General features: G+C 32.8%; 1 protein-coding gene and 1 long non-coding RNA gene across 3 annotated transcripts; one reads left to right on the forward strand and one right to left on the reverse strand.

The window, feature by feature from the left end:
- Positions 1-1627: 1627 nt before the first annotated feature.
- LOC11423401 (U3 small nucleolar RNA-associated protein 14) lies at positions 1628-9251 on the reverse strand. The gene is made up of 11 exons (XM_003625869.4): positions 8851-9251; positions 8614-8773; positions 6489-6970; positions 5443-5664; positions 5036-5359; positions 4384-4737; positions 4210-4290; positions 4017-4094; positions 3549-3935; positions 2438-2569; positions 1628-2157 (listed from the first exon to the last, which is right to left on the reverse strand). The coding sequence occupies exons 1-11, from the start codon at positions 9133-9135 to the stop codon at positions 1990-1992; spliced, it is 2673 nt and encodes an 890-aa protein (XP_003625917.1). The 5' UTR covers positions 9136-9251; the 3' UTR covers positions 1628-1989.
- On the forward strand, positions 7032-8445 carry LOC112416291 (uncharacterized). 2 transcript variants are annotated; one of them, XR_003006629.2, is made up of 2 exons: positions 7032-7364; positions 7986-8445. It is a non-coding gene; the product is annotated as an uncharacterized lncRNA (long non-coding RNA). The 2 variants fall into 2 exon arrangements; XR_005642866.1 differs by having other exon boundaries at positions 7040-7364; positions 8231-8445.
- Positions 9252-15613: the final 6362 nt, after the last annotated feature.

Raw genomic sequence — 15613 nt, forward strand, 5'->3', positions numbered from 1 at the left:
CTTCCCCCATCACCCTCAACATCTCCTCCACCGAGCACTCCTGAATCACTGACAACTCAAAAAGGCGAGGAAATTTCACTTTTAACGGAATTTCCCCCGTCCAAATATCATGCAAAAATAAAATATTTTTCCCATCACCAACCACCCTCGGAATGTTACTATCAAACCAGCTCCCCACACCCTCACCTATCCCTTCTCTAACCCTACACAGAGACCGCCACCAAGCTAAACTATGCCTACCACCCTCTCTCAACCGCCCCCCCTCCTCACCATATCGGGCTTTCAATACTCGATACCACATACCCTCCCTATCAATCAACATCCTCCAACACCACTTACCTAATAAGGATAAATTAAACGCACTGACCCTCCTAACCCCCAACCCTCCATCCTCCTTTGGAGTACAAATCGACTCCCATTTGATCCACGCGATTTAATAAGCTTTTTTTTATATATCAAATATCTAATTTATTGAAGAAAATACACTTTTTATTTAAACTAATTATGATTAGTTTTTATTTTATTTTTTACAATTAGTTATGATTAGAGATCGTGTCCACTTGTTCCCGTAAACTTTACTCACTTAGTAAGGATAATCGATAATACATGCAGGAAGTGGGGTTTGGACGCCGGACATCCACTTATTCTCCTTAAAGCATTCACAATGGCAGTCCTCTATTAAACGGATCACATGTGTACACATAACTATTTTATAATTTTCTAATAACAATATATAATAATCACTCCAATGCAGTACCTCTCAAAAACTTGATAAACTTTTAGCAAGTGTACCAAAAATATCGAAGTAATAAAGTAAGTTCGTATCCTCGAGAACTGTGTTAATCTCAACTCATTTTATTACTTCGATATTTTTAGTACACTTGCTAAAAGTTTATCAAGTTTTTGGCGCCGCTGCCCCATTTCAACATCAATCAAAGCACGACCTCTTATTCTAATTCTAGGGAGACCAACAAAAATGATGGATGGGTCCCACCAATAATTATTCATCATTTACATTCCAACAATAACATATCATTTACATGCCAAACAAACATTACAAAATGATTAATTTAATAAAAAGTATCGTGGAGTCCACTTAAGAATGAAATGTTAAATGAGATCATGAGTCTTAAAAGACCAAAAAAATTCTCCCCAATGGAGATATTTATTAGTACTACTTACCGGGTCTTAAATGGTAATACCTCACAATTGAAGATGGTTTTAAAGGTAAATTCTTCTAGATGGTTTTAAAGGTAAACTCTTCTAGTCACTAGGCTAGATGTCAGAGAAATCTAAGGAGAAAACGTGCCTACAAAGAGGGGAGGTTTAGAATTGTTTTTTTAATTTTCTTTTTTTGGAAAAAGCTAACATACGTCAAGACTCTACATATGGTGATTTTACTACAAAAATCATACATTCATTTCATAAAAAATACAAATTGTTTTCAATGCAAATTTTCTACTTTCTAAGTTTTTAACATATGCCCTTAAATACAATTTAACAAGATTATTTTGAACGAAGTTGGTATTTTTTTTTTTAAATAAACAAGATCAGGTCTAAAAGTTTTAGAATTTTATCGCAAGATGGTTTTGCACTGGTCTAAAAGTTCCATACCAAAACATTAATGTACGGCTGTAAAACAAATGAGATAAAATATAAAGACAATCTGACATCCCAACATAAGAAATTTGTCACAGATAAGAGATTCTCTGTAACCACCTTAACAGCTAAAGCATAACAAATTGGAAAATAAATAACATTTTTGCTATAAGTAAATCAACAATTTAAGCTGTGATACTTTGAATACTAGGAGTAATACTCAAGGGAAGCTATTCTCCCTCGTTCTATTATCTCTTGGATGACATAAGCTTACCCCTACCAAAATCGGTTTTCTTTTCTCTTACAATCTCCAATGTGCATCTTTCCAAAGAATACACTGAAAATGGTGAATATTTATAGAACTGGATCACAATCAAAATTCAGTCCCACTTACTTATTTCCCTTGACCTTCAACTTCGACTTTTTTATGGCTTCGCTATCATTGCCTTTGGTTATATTCAACTTCTTGTTCTTAACGCTCTGTTGCTCTGGTTTAACGTGAGGATTCACTTCCTCAAATTCTATCGGTTTTATAATAACACCTGGTTTCTTCACCACCTGCACATGCAAGAATGTATTTACAAGACGGCCACACCAAAAAAAAATAAAAAAATACAGGTGCACATGAAACAGTAGTTTTGCAAAGTAGTTAGTTCATTTGGTACAAGAACCCTCCAAAGCCCGTAAGTATATCCAATTAAGAGCTTTACTACAAAAAGGAGGACGGTCCAAATATCACTCTTAACTACTTTAAATAAAGGCTACAATACAGCATGATGATAAACACAAAAATAAAAGGATAAAAATGTTTGCCAATGAACTGTTTTGAAAAACTTACTTCAGGCCGAGTAAGAGGTCCAAATGTAGTTGACGGGTTAGATTCAGGTCCAATGGGCATACGCATACTCTGATGAAAGACATCTTTGGAAGTATAAGGAAAAGGCACCGTTTTTGTTTGGAGTTTCTCGGCCTGTCATATCCAAAAGAATAAAATCAAAATCTGCCCAATAACTTAACTGAGATGAAAAATAAACAGTACAGAAGACAATGGTGGCTGGCAAGTGGCAACATGATTCAAGCCCACTGAGTGTGTGTACGTTTGGTTTTGCGGTGATAAAATTGATTCCAACTAAAAGTAAATTGAAGGTAAAGTGATTTATGATAGGATACATTAATGTAAAAGTGAGTGAACAATACATTTGAGTGTATAAATCAAAAGCTCTAATTTCTAGTTTCAAGTTAGAATCAGCTATGGAGGCAAAATCTCCTAACATGACAAAATCGATTATATACACCTCTAGAATCAATTTTGACTTCTCCAAAAGTGGAGCCGAACATACACTAAATTATATAAACTTAAATTGATTACGCAAATTCAGTTTCTCCAGCCAAATGGCATAGACCAACACTTAAGTATTGTTGATCTCTGATTTTGGCCAACACGGTGTGTGTGTGTGTGTGTATTATAAGCCTATTTGAAATCAGTTTGGACTAGATGCGTCTCAAAAACTAATTTTGGAATGACAGTTACTGCTTCATTACTACTACTGTACACATTAGATGTTTACATCAACTCAAAGGTATTCTGAACAGCATTGTTACCTGCCAACATTAGAGCATAGTATATACTTTTGAAACGTAGGAAAATAAGAAACATTTGATTATATTAGTATTTTAAAAATTTGTAAAAAGTTTGGCAAAGATAACCCTGGTAATAAAGAAGAAGAAAATCAATGGTGTAAGATACTGATATCTTAAACTGGTATAAGCTGAAACCCTCTCTGCAACAACATATGGTAACAGAAATATTGATTAAAAATAGCAATACCACAAATCTTTGTAATGTTCACTGCAATTTCATATTGTAAAACAAACCATTGCATGCATGTTGATGTTTATAATTCGGAAGCATACGAAAGGTCCTAAACCTTGTATTTAGAGTCACTAACCTTCTTGCTTGATTTCTCAGAGATGATGACATTTTTCAACTGAGCATCCTTTCTCTTCTTGAGGGCTTCTTCCCTTTTTATCCGGGCATTTTCATGTTCTTTGACCATCCAGGATGGTAAACCTTTCTTTTGCTGTATATCAGTCCATTGACCCCAACCAGGAAGTAATAGAGGCTTCTCAGGCTCAGGATTTTCTTCATTGAGGATCTCCTGCTTATCCTTTTCAAAATCATCTTCTACGTCATCCCCAGCAAAAGCTTGTCGAATGAGCTCCTCTTGAGACGGAAGTTCATAAGATGGTTTAGATGCAGAAGTCAGAATTCCGTCGACCATCTGCCCTTCATCATCTGTATCGCTATCCTCTCCCAATTGATCTTTTTCAGAGTTCTAGAACATAAAATGACAACACATATTCAAGCTAAACCAACATTTCAGTTTATATTCTTGGCATATACAACAACTGCATACCTTTACATTGTGCCTAACAGACCTAGTAAACTTTGAAGACTTCTTGATGTCTGTGTCTATACCATTTTTGTTTTTTGCCTGCCCATTATAAGTAAATCAGTCCAACAAAATGCCATGTATATGGAAGATATCAAAAGTTTTTTTTGATAAAAGAAACAGATCACAGATATTAAAACAAAGCAATATATTATACCTTTTTCCATGTATCTGAGGCAAATATGGAAACTTCATATGTAGTTTTTGGCCCCGGATTTTTTACAATCTCATCAAAGTTCTGTGATCAAGTTTCAAGAAATGCATAAAATGTGTTATACCCATTAAGTAAAACAAACATCTGAGCAGTCCAAGAAAATAGGAAATTAATCACCTTAAAAACAGATTCTTTGCGAGAATCGATATTCTCTTGATTTAAGACTGAATCATTGATGACATCCTTCTGCAGATTATCACTTCCGTCATTCTCAATGTTGCCACTTTTCTTGGCCTCAAAGTCATCCTCGCTATCACTGTTATTGTAAAACTTATCTAATTCCACCTTATTATCAGCACCAATTGTTTGGGCTTTAGCCATTCCAAATACTCTTCTGCCACCGGTAGATGCTACTTTTGGATCTTCTGAGCCGCCAGAATCGTCCAGCTTCTTCATGGAATCTTCATATTCTTGTACGGTAAGGTTGACTTCTTCAATAGTTGCTTCTTTTCTTTTCTCCAATCCACGCCTCTATACCACAACAAATCAAATGGAGGTCATAAACTAATAGCAGAAAATTACCAACTGACAAATTTCAGGCTTTAAAGATACCAAAGAAAATATTTAAGAAACCAAACATTCGCAAAAGATATATGTAATCATCATAGTTGGAGATCACCCTTTCCAGTATCAATCGGACATGTATTATTTAAGACGATAATGAATATATATATATATATATATATATATATATATATACCATCAGAGGTTGGGTAACTAATATTTATTTCAGGAAAAGAAGAACAAGAGAAGAAGTATAAATAATTACCATAAAAGGTAAAGATAGCAATCCCGACTTGGGCATTCCATCATCTTCCTCCAGCACTTCTAGTGTCTTTTGTTTTGCTTTACGCAAAATATTGTTTGCCTTACCCGGATCAGAATCAGCAGCATTCTCATCATCGTCATCTTCATAAGTGCTATCATCACTGCTGCTACTGTCCATGGTATTCCTTTTTCTAGTCAGTTCCTCGTGTCTTTGAAAATGTTCAGTCACGGCAGCACGAGTTCCTTCATCCTGCTTATCTAAACCACGTTGCATTTTACGCTGAAGCCATGGACTTTTGTGTTTGTGTCTCAGAGTCATGCGTTCCTAACATAAGTTGGGAAGTGAGAAAAAGATTACTAAGATCATTTACGTTCTTTTATTTAATAAGACTATATATACATATATACCTCTGCCCTCTGGCGTTCTTGTTTCAAGGCATATTCATTAGTAGCTTCAGGATCCATTTCCAACTGAGAAGATTCTGCCTTCAATCTATGTTTCTTTAACAAACGATGGTATGTTTTGGACTTTATCTTTTTAACATGTTTTGCCTTCATTTCATGACGAAAAAGAAGGCTCCGCAATTTAGCATTCCGGTTTTGCCTATCCTTCTCACATACTATAGAAACCTATCAAGCATCACAAACAACAAAAAACAATGGAAATTCAGTCAAATAATGAAAGCATTGTAAACAGAAATTTAAACAGCGTACTTGGTGCTATTACTTTTTGGCATGAGTAATTGAGTATGGAATTTTCCTAAAAGAATCGTATTCAATTATTCTAAGTCATATATGTTATTACATTGATGGCGGATGGAGGACAACAGCTAAAACCCGAAAATTTATCATTTTATGCTGCCATATCCCACTTCAAACACCATGGCGGTTGTAAAAAAAAAAAAATCACTGCTGCAATCCAACGCCATGGCCGATATTTGACAACACTGATCATTGTTGTTATACCTTTCTACATAGTTGGTTAAGAGGAAGAACGATAAAAATACTGAGAGGAGGGGGACATTAAATAGAGAGGAGATTACAATTCAATAATTTGTAAGGCATTATTGAAATCCAAAAAAAAAAAAAAAAAAAACAATACCATCTTAATTCCTCCTCAGTTATGTGACAAGGTTTTTTCCAATCATAAAAGGGAGAACAGCAATCCTATTCAAATGTAATCTATTGTATAATAAAATCCAACAACCATTAATTTAACAAACAAATTCATGTTTGAATTTTGAAATTTAGAAAGCTTCATAAATGCTAAACGCAAAGTAGTTAAACTTTACAAATGAAAATTCAAGACCATTTGGGTTATACATCAATCATGAACTCGGAAAGCATGGGAACCTGGAAAAAGACAATCAGGTTTCATATTCTATGATCCTGTACTATCTGTAATGTAAAAAATGATTACCAACTAACATAAATTACATAAACAACAATCATACCTTGTTCATGTCAAGAAGACTAGCACCATCGTTTTTATGAGCTTCGATAATTTTGTCATGATGAACTAGTGCAGCCATTTTCCTCTCAAATTCAGTTCTGGGTTCAAATTCAGAAGCTATTGCTCCTATAGTTGAAAACCCTAGATCTGTCTTTTCATCAAAGTACTTAGTAGGAGCCTCCCTATTTTTCTGAATAAGGGGTTGCCACTTTGTGACTTGTTCCTTAGATATTTGATACGCCACCTTCCTTTCCACCTTCGCTTGATCTGCCTTTGGAAGTGGTGCATGAACAGTTCTAGAACGATTCTCAATTTGTTGATTTCTTAACCGGAGTCTTGAATGATCGGGATCGTCACGAAGAGGATTAAGGAGGTCCTCGATACTAATTCGTCCATCACCTTCCACAACATCATGACTAGGATTATTTTCAGACTCTGGATATAGCTCCGGAATAACATCATTCTTCCTCGCCTTCTTATTGCCTACATTATGATAAAAATTAAAAGTGTATCACAGTTTTAGTAACAAAATAATCAAACTCTGCAACAACAGCTAGTGGATTCACTCACAATCAGCGGCGGATCTCTGCACAGACCCGCAGGAGCCGCGGTACCCCCCAAAAAAAAAAAGATTTTTTTTGTATATAGGAAACTACTATAATGCCCTTGATACAATTCTTTTTTACATGCTTTGTCCTTCTCTGGTACCCCCTCTCCATTCACCTCCCGTCTCTCGCGAACTCTCTCTAGCACCCCCTCACTGGGCTCTTCAACTTCGGCGACGGCCATGCTATGAGGCTCTTGAGTCTCAGTCTCTGGCGCGGTGGAGGCGCTAGGCACCTGCTATCTTACTCTCTCAGATCTCAGTCACTTTCAGGTTTGTTTGTTTGTTCTATGTTTTTTCAGTTCACTTCTTTGTTCCCTTTAATTTTGATTCTTTTACTTCAGGAGTTCAATTTGTTTGTTTTATTGTTTGTTTATTTTCTTTAAAATTATCATTTGGTTCAATTCAAAGTTGGTATGGAATTATTCTATGTTGCATGAACCCTAGAAATAAAAAAAATTGGGGGAAACTTGAACCCTTTATTTCCTGAGTTGTTTGATTCAATTGGGGGAAGCTTGAACCCTTGATTTCCTATGTTGTTTGATTCAATTCTATTATTTCGTTTGTCAAAAGCAAAATGGCTTAATTTCATGATGCCCATGGATAAATTTTTTACTGTTTCTAATTTAGGCTTAATTTTTCCCTTTTTAATTTGCTAATGTGAGGGTTAATACGAGGAATCTGAATCTTGTGACTCGGTGACTAACATCTCTAATTCTATCTCTAATTCTTAGCTTGATTCTAATTATTATGCATTGTTTATTTATTTCTCTTTGTTTTGTGTTCTTAGACAATGTGCCTTTTTCAATTACTTGCTTGAGTCATTGTTCTTATTCTCCCTTTCTTGTTTTATTTTGTTATTTATTATTTATGTGTGAATTGTGCATTTTGTAGGAGTAATAATGCAATGATTCAACCAGATGAGCAGCCTTGAAAGGAACCTCTTCGTCAATGTTTTCAGCCTGCCCAAACCTCTGGCGATGATTCAAAGGAGTGAAAGACAACAGGGGTATGCTTGTGTGGTTACTTGCAAGATAATAAAAAGCATCTGACTTGTAATCTTTTTAGTCAGCTGTACAGCGATAATTCTAGAAATAGGTGGTTAGTTTTTGTTGATTTCAATTTGGTTTTGTGTCAAGCTGGAAAAAAAATGGAGGTAATCCTATTGATAGTAGTATTACTAACCAGTTCAAAGACACTATCCAGCAGCGTGGCTTTAATGATTTGAGCTACATTGGGGATATTTTCATCACATAAAAGCTAGATTGGACAGATTCTTAGTTAGCAATGTATATGTTCCATAATTTTTCTAATATACAAAGGTATGCCTCTGATCATATACCTTTACTTTTTTTAAAAAATTTGTAACTCTCATTTGGATATATTGTTAAAAAAAAAAACACTCTCATTTGGATATAATAGTTGCGGCTCCCTCCAATATTTCGGGCAAGATCCGCCACTGCTCACAATATGCAAACAATTGATGGATATGCAAAAGCTGAACAAGTTTATTTATTCTTACCATCAAAAGGCTTGCTCGGCATACCGGTAATTCGTTGTAACATCCTTTCATGTCTCTCATCATCTTCCTCCCCATAATCATCATCTGAATCAATTTCCTTCCTCTTTTTACCAATAAAATCGTAGCCGCCGTCGTCATCATCAGATTGTACATTCTCATCCTAAACAAACAAATGAATGATTCAGACAAATGAAACAGGAAATGAACAATGAAATTAAGGCAACAATTATAAGAAACCTCGAAATCAGAAGAAAGGTCATTATCATCATTAACAGAAACAGGGTCGTAACGCTTATTCTTTCTGGATTCTTCTTCAGGTTGTTCTTCTTCGTATTCGTAAACATCGCTGTCGATATCATCGACATCAACAGGGGTAGGGTTTAAGTGTTGAATCTCTTTTTTCAAAGATGAAGGCAAACGAGGACCAGTTTTCTTCCGTTGATTGTCGGAAGTCTTCTTCGACTTCTTTTTTGCGGTGTGGCGGTTAGCGTCGCCTCTCTCCTTTCGCTTCTCCTCTGCCATGTTTGTTGCTGAAGCGTTGACGCAGAGAATGTGTTGGGTACCAACGCCGCTAGGTTTAGAGATTGCCAAAAACCTGATTCAAAAGTAGAGAAATGGTCACATGATAACCTAATTAATTTTTTTTGTTTTGCTTAAATATAAAATTCGTCTCTGAAAATTTAATTTTCAATTTTTAATTAAAAATTACTTTTTTTCAAAATTCTGAAAATTCATTTTTTTTAAAATATAAAAAATCTGAAAATAAATTTAAAAATCATAAAAAAACTGAAAATTAAATTTTCGAAAATTCATTTTTTTTAATTCTGAAAATTAAATTATATTTTCATTTTCAAAAAATTTTAATTTTATTTTTCTTAAATTTATTTCTAGATTTTAAAAACACTAATTTCCAAAAAAATTCTTCATATTTCAAAAAAAAAAATTGGAATTTTTTATGATTTTTTTATTTATTTTCAGTTTTTTTAATTTTAAAAAATAATTTTCATATTTTTAAAAAATAATGACGTGGACTGCCACGTCAGAGCCACGTGGCAAAAGTTGCACAATCAGCAACTGCCACGTGGCCAAAGTAATCCCATGTCAGCAAAAAAGTGGGGTCAGAGACCTTTTTAAAACAAAAAAAAAATTTGCGGGGATGTTTTTAATTTATTGTTTTTACAAGGACGAAAATCAAAACGCGTCCAAATTACAGGGACGGATTGCATATTTAAGCCTTTTGCTTTTAATCCTTGCAACAAAAATACACCTTTTAATGCAATTAAAATTTTGGCTAAATTAGTCAAATGGTCCCTCAACTAATTTCGAGTTTTCATTTTGGTCTCATAACTCTTAAAATTATCATTTTGGTCCCTCGACTTTTGCTCCGTTATTCAAAAAGGTCCATGACTATTAACTTTAACCCTAAATGTCTATAGTGGACTAACATTAAGAGTGGTCCACCATAGATCCTATTAATTATTTTAATTAAAACCGTTTGATCTTTTTTCTTAAAAGAGGACCATTAGATTACACATGTCTATTTTATCTTAGGATGTATTGTAACACCCCGTTTTTTCAACTTGAATTTTTTTGCATAAATCAGAGTAAAACAACTAAACAGGATGTTACACTTTTTTCAAATATGAATATAGTAAAATTACTATTTATTTCAATCATCATATGTCATCAAATTAAATCTCATTGCAGCGGAAAACAACTAAGTTTAACATCATGTTGGCACAACGGTCTCAACTTAAACAATTTAATTAAAATCCAGTTTAAACAAAACTTCAACATAAAATCATGATAAATACGTAACACATGGAAAACAAGCAAATCTCCATCCCGTTACGTATCAGAGCGACCCTAAGACGACTACACGTGAGAGAATCATCTCACTTCAACAACTATTCTTGATTTCCTGCAAGTTACTCAATTGTAAGGGCAACATTTCCAAGCAGAAGGGGTGAGATTTCACATTCAATAATAATAAGCATAAATTCATCAAATGCATTTAACAACTTAAGCTTCATCAATTAATAACATTAATTCTTCATATAATACTTCACTAAATCATCGATCAACTTCTAGTCATCATTAATATCATATTCATCACCTCATATACATTCATCATATAACAACATAATCATCACATCATAACATCATCATGTAACAGCATAATCATCACATCATAAACATCATCATAATATAACATAAACATCACATCATAAACATCATCTTATAACATCATATACTTCACATCATCATATAACAACATAAACAACAACGATTAATAAATATTAATACTTCACATAGTTCTTCATTAACAACTCATTGATAAATTACAACTTAACGACAACGACAATGCGACTACAACAACTTAAACTCGATAAATGCAACTTCAACTTCTTAATCATGCATGTGGTACCAATCAGGGCATCAAGCCCCCAACGTATTGAGCATAAATACACTCCAAGGACATCAAGCCCTCAACTTAAAGAGCAAAAGCTCACAGGGCATCAAGCCCTCAACTTAAAGAGCAAAAGCTCACAAGGGCATCAAGCCCTCAACGTAAATGAGTATGCATGGACTCAACAACTAATGCAACGACAACCAACAACTTCAACGACATCGACAACAACTTACAACTTTAACGACATTGACAACAACCTACAACTTTAACAACTTGACCAACATATGCAACTTAATTATTTAATAATCAATACAGCAAAGACAACAACATACAACAACTTCACAACATAACATCATTAATAATAACAACTTGAATGGTATAACAACATTATTTTCTATATCATACCTTTTCCACATAAATATACGTAACTCAAATTATTCAACAACAACATTCACATAATATATGTATTTCAAATTATCCAACAAAGATATTCACGTCAAACCAAATTAGATCCATCACAACATAGGTTAAATACTCTTAAACACCCTATTTGAACTCATAGTACTTCTAGTTTTGAGGTCTGGAATTATTCCTTAAGTTTTGGATTAACTTAGAAACGGTTATGTTGAATTTTCATAAGATTTCACTAAGACCTCCTTGGAGTATTTTCATCATATCTCAAGAATCAAAAATCATTTTCATGTCAAACCAAAGTCACTGGAAAGCTAACTCAATTATCTACAACTTTCATGTTTACACCAAAGGCCAATTCAAAACAGAAACGTGTGAAAAAGATGCAAGAACATGAAACAGGACGTGCTGTCAGAGAGCAACTCGGGAAAAACTCACTTAAATCCCAATTTTAACTTCCCTATGCCCAAATTTGATCCAAAAACTTGTCTAACCATTTCTATACATGTTAAGGCACTCAAAACCATATAAAACATTGCACTAAGAATAACTCATGATCTGAACATCAATTCTAAACTCAATTTCAGAATTATACAACTTAGAATTAGAGAAAGTTACTCTCACCCTTACCTTAGATTAGATGATCGGTCTCTACGAGATTGCTCCTCTTCTCTTTCTCTGACTTCTCACTTTCTCTCTTTTTCTCCAAAAACAGGTTTCACGTAATCCTTATTTTCTAATTCTAACTCTCCCCTTTTATATAAATCCTTAACCTACTTATTTTATCTTATTTTCAAATCTGCCCTCCAAGTCTCAATATTCTATTCTAATATATATATATATATATATATATATATTCTATAACATATATATTTCTACATCAAATAAGAAATATATTTCTGCACCATATAACATATATATTTCTACACCAAATAACATATATATTTCTACACCAAATAACATAATATTTCCATTTATTCCACTAAACTCTTCTAATTTCCAAAACAGTCCCTACAACTTAATCTTATTTTATTTTTAAATCTTATTCTATTAAATAATAAAATAAGTCACTTAATAAATCAACAACACATCACAATAATCATATAAATCACATGAGTCATATAAATAGACCCTAAACTCAATATAATATTCAAATAATAAAATAGGGTGTTACATGTATCACCAACACCAATTTTTTTTTCCTTTTCTTCATCTCTTTCCTCCACCTTTTCTTTATCTTTATCATCATATATTCATTATTCATTACAACAACCCAGAAAGAAAGAAAAAAAAACCTAATTAAATTCATATATGATATTCATCTCAATTTTCTATGTCAACATGATTCTGATTTAGAACATGAATGAATTTTAGAGATAGAGAAAATAATTTAGAACATCATAACCCATTGAATTGATTTTCATTCTCGTCAATGTCGATACCCATTTAACTTTCTTTTCATTATACCACAAGGCTAAAACACTCCTTAAAACATTCAATACATCAATATTCTTCTTCTTCAATCTGAGCTTCTTCTTCTTCTTTCTAGGGTCTCCATCAATATTCTTTCTTCAAACATTCAATACAATAGTAACCAGAAACAACAGAGTATCAAATCCAATTTATGAACAAACCAAGACAAGAACAGAGGTGCAGGGCCGCGCTAAAGGGATGGGCGAAGACTATAGGGATGGTGGTGGTTGCATGACGGCGGGGTGACGCGACGGAGAACGACCCTTTCGTAGAAGGGAGATCAGTTTTGAAGAGAAAATTGATCGACATATTCGCACAGGTGACCTTTCTTCTCCTTCCGGCGTTGGTTTTGCTCCGTTCTCCTCCGTAACTGCTCAGATTCGCACCTCTCTCCTCCGACTGTTCTCCAATTTCGGTCGATTCTCCGGATCTCGAAGCTTACCTTTCTGGCTTTTCCCTGCGCAGGTTTTATCAGCTTCTTCTCTCTATCTGTCCAGCGTGGTTTCTCTTCATGCTTTGAAGGTTTTATGGCGTTGCTTTGTAGTCTTGCTCTGTTCGTGAGGTTCGTTCCGGTTCGGTCTTGTTGTCGTAAAAATGAAGGAGGATGAGAAAACAAAAGGTTTTTTTTATGCTTTGTTTGGAGTTTTTTTAAGGTTGTTGTTGTTGGGGTTCTGTGTTGTTTGGAAAATGAAGGAGATCTAAAACAACGGTTCTAATAAAATAGAAGTGGATCTCATGTGGTAAAATGGGTTGTGAAGAACAAGATTCAAGAAGACGATTTTTTGGTTTATTACAATCATGTTTTTTTATTGTGTTTCTTTGGACTTATTTTGGAAGAAAAAAATTCTGGAAAAATGTTGATATAGAATGAGGAGGAGGAAGAGAGAAGATGATGAAAAATAAAAAATGACGGTTAAAATCAAATCAAAAAATTTAGACATTAAAAAACTAACGGAGTGGATTAATTTGACTAATGGAGCAAAAGTTAAGGGACCAAAATGATGATTTTAAAAGTTATGGGACCAAAACAAAAATTCGAAATTAGTTGAGGGACCATTTGATTAATTTAGCCTAAAATTTTACATCAACATGTTACCAAAACAAAAAAAAAATAAAAATTACATCAACATTTTTATTCAGGGTTATGCTAACCGCATCGGTGCCCTTATGACACTAGTTAAGGAAATAAAAAACAATAAATTTGAATTGAATTCAACAATTTTTTAACTTTTTATAAGTCTTTCGTTATATTTTTGTAGGAAGTAGCAAATGTGGTTAGAGTTCACAAATTTAAATGTGGAGTAGTGAGATGTTCAAAGTTCGAACATTGATCCCTGCATATAATATGTAATATCTCTACCAACTGAGTTAAGCTCACAACGATAAATTCTTGTTATTTATATGAACCATTAACTTATTAACTCGTAATTGCAATATATAATATACATAGTTGATAGACATTGGCTTGCTTTTTAGTAAATAATAAAAAAATAGATGTATTGTTAACCAGTGTTCTAAGGGCATTGATGATTAATGAATCCATTAATAAAAGTTTTGTCTTAAAAATATAAGTTTTTATTTTTGTCTTAATAGTAATTACGCTATTTTTTTTTTTATAAAAACTTACTAATTTTAATATTTTAATTAATGCCCCCAAAGACACCCATTAGCATTCTCCAAAAAATAAAGTTTAGTGATATAAATCAACTCCTCCGTATTTTATTATAGGGTTAATATGTCTTTACCCCCCTGTAATTTGGGCGAGTTCCGGTTTACCCCCCTGTAAAAAAAAAAGTTTAGATTTCAACCCTATAATATAAAAATTCTCCACAAAACACCCTGTAATATGAAGATCCTCCACAAAACACCCCTGACCCTATTCAGACGCTGATGTGGCACGCCACTGTGTAATTATTTTAATTTTAATTTTTTTTAAAACCTGACACGTGTGTAATGGACACTGACGTGGCACGCCACTGTGTAATTATTTTATTTTTTTTAAATCTGACATGTGTGTAATGGTTTAATAAATTATTTTTAAAAAGATAAAAAAAACTGAAAATTAATTTTCAAAAATTTAAAATCAAGAAAAAAAATCAATTTTTTTAAAAAACGAAAAAAAAGTTGTGTTTTTTTTCAAAAAATAAAAATATTAAGAAAAAAATATTAATTTTTTTACCAAAACATTTAAAAATTAGCTTATATTATTATTTTCGAATATTTTTAAAATTTTAATTTAATTTGGATTTTTTTAAATTTTTCGAAAGTTTCAAAATATAGTAAGTGTATGAATTTTTTTATATATAATATTTTTGGAAATATATATATATAAAGAAAACAACCCCTTTCAGCTTTTGGGTTGGCTGTTTCTTTTCAAAAATGCCCACAATTTTCAATACAAATAACACATGTAACAAATAGTTAAGAATAAATTTAAATATTAAATAAATTTCCAGATTTTTTTTATCCTCAATTTTTAAATATTAAAAAATATTCTCAAATATGTAACATATCGTAATAAAAATCTAAATTTTCCTAAATTTTTAAATAAATTTGTATCCGGATTTTTTTTTTTTGTTGAGAAAATTTAAAAAACTTCTTTTTCGAAAAAAAATCTGTTTTAAACTTCAAAAAATATATATTCCAAATTTTCGAAAATAATTTGAATTTTTTTTTTGAAATATATATTTCAACATTTTCTAA

This window comes from Medicago truncatula, chromosome 7 (genome assembly GCF_003473485.1).
Source record: "Medicago truncatula cultivar Jemalong A17 chromosome 7, MtrunA17r5.0-ANR, whole genome shotgun sequence".
NCBI lineage: Eukaryota > Viridiplantae > Streptophyta > Magnoliopsida > Fabales > Fabaceae > Medicago > Medicago truncatula.

Excerpts from the sequence above, each read along its gene's own strand:
- LOC11423401 (XM_003625869.4), bottom strand. The coding sequence starts at position 9,135 with ATGGCAGAGGAGAAGCGAAAGGAGAGAGGCGACGCTAACCGCCACACC. Across the intron at positions 4,095-4,209 it reads CCTCAGATACATGGAAAAAG|GCAAAAAACAAAAATGGTAT; the intron begins GTATAATATATT and ends TATAATGGGCAG. Across the intron at positions 3,936-4,016 it reads CTGTTAGGCACAATGTAAAG|AACTCTGAAAAAGATCAATT; the intron begins GTATGCAGTTGT and ends TTTATGTTCTAG.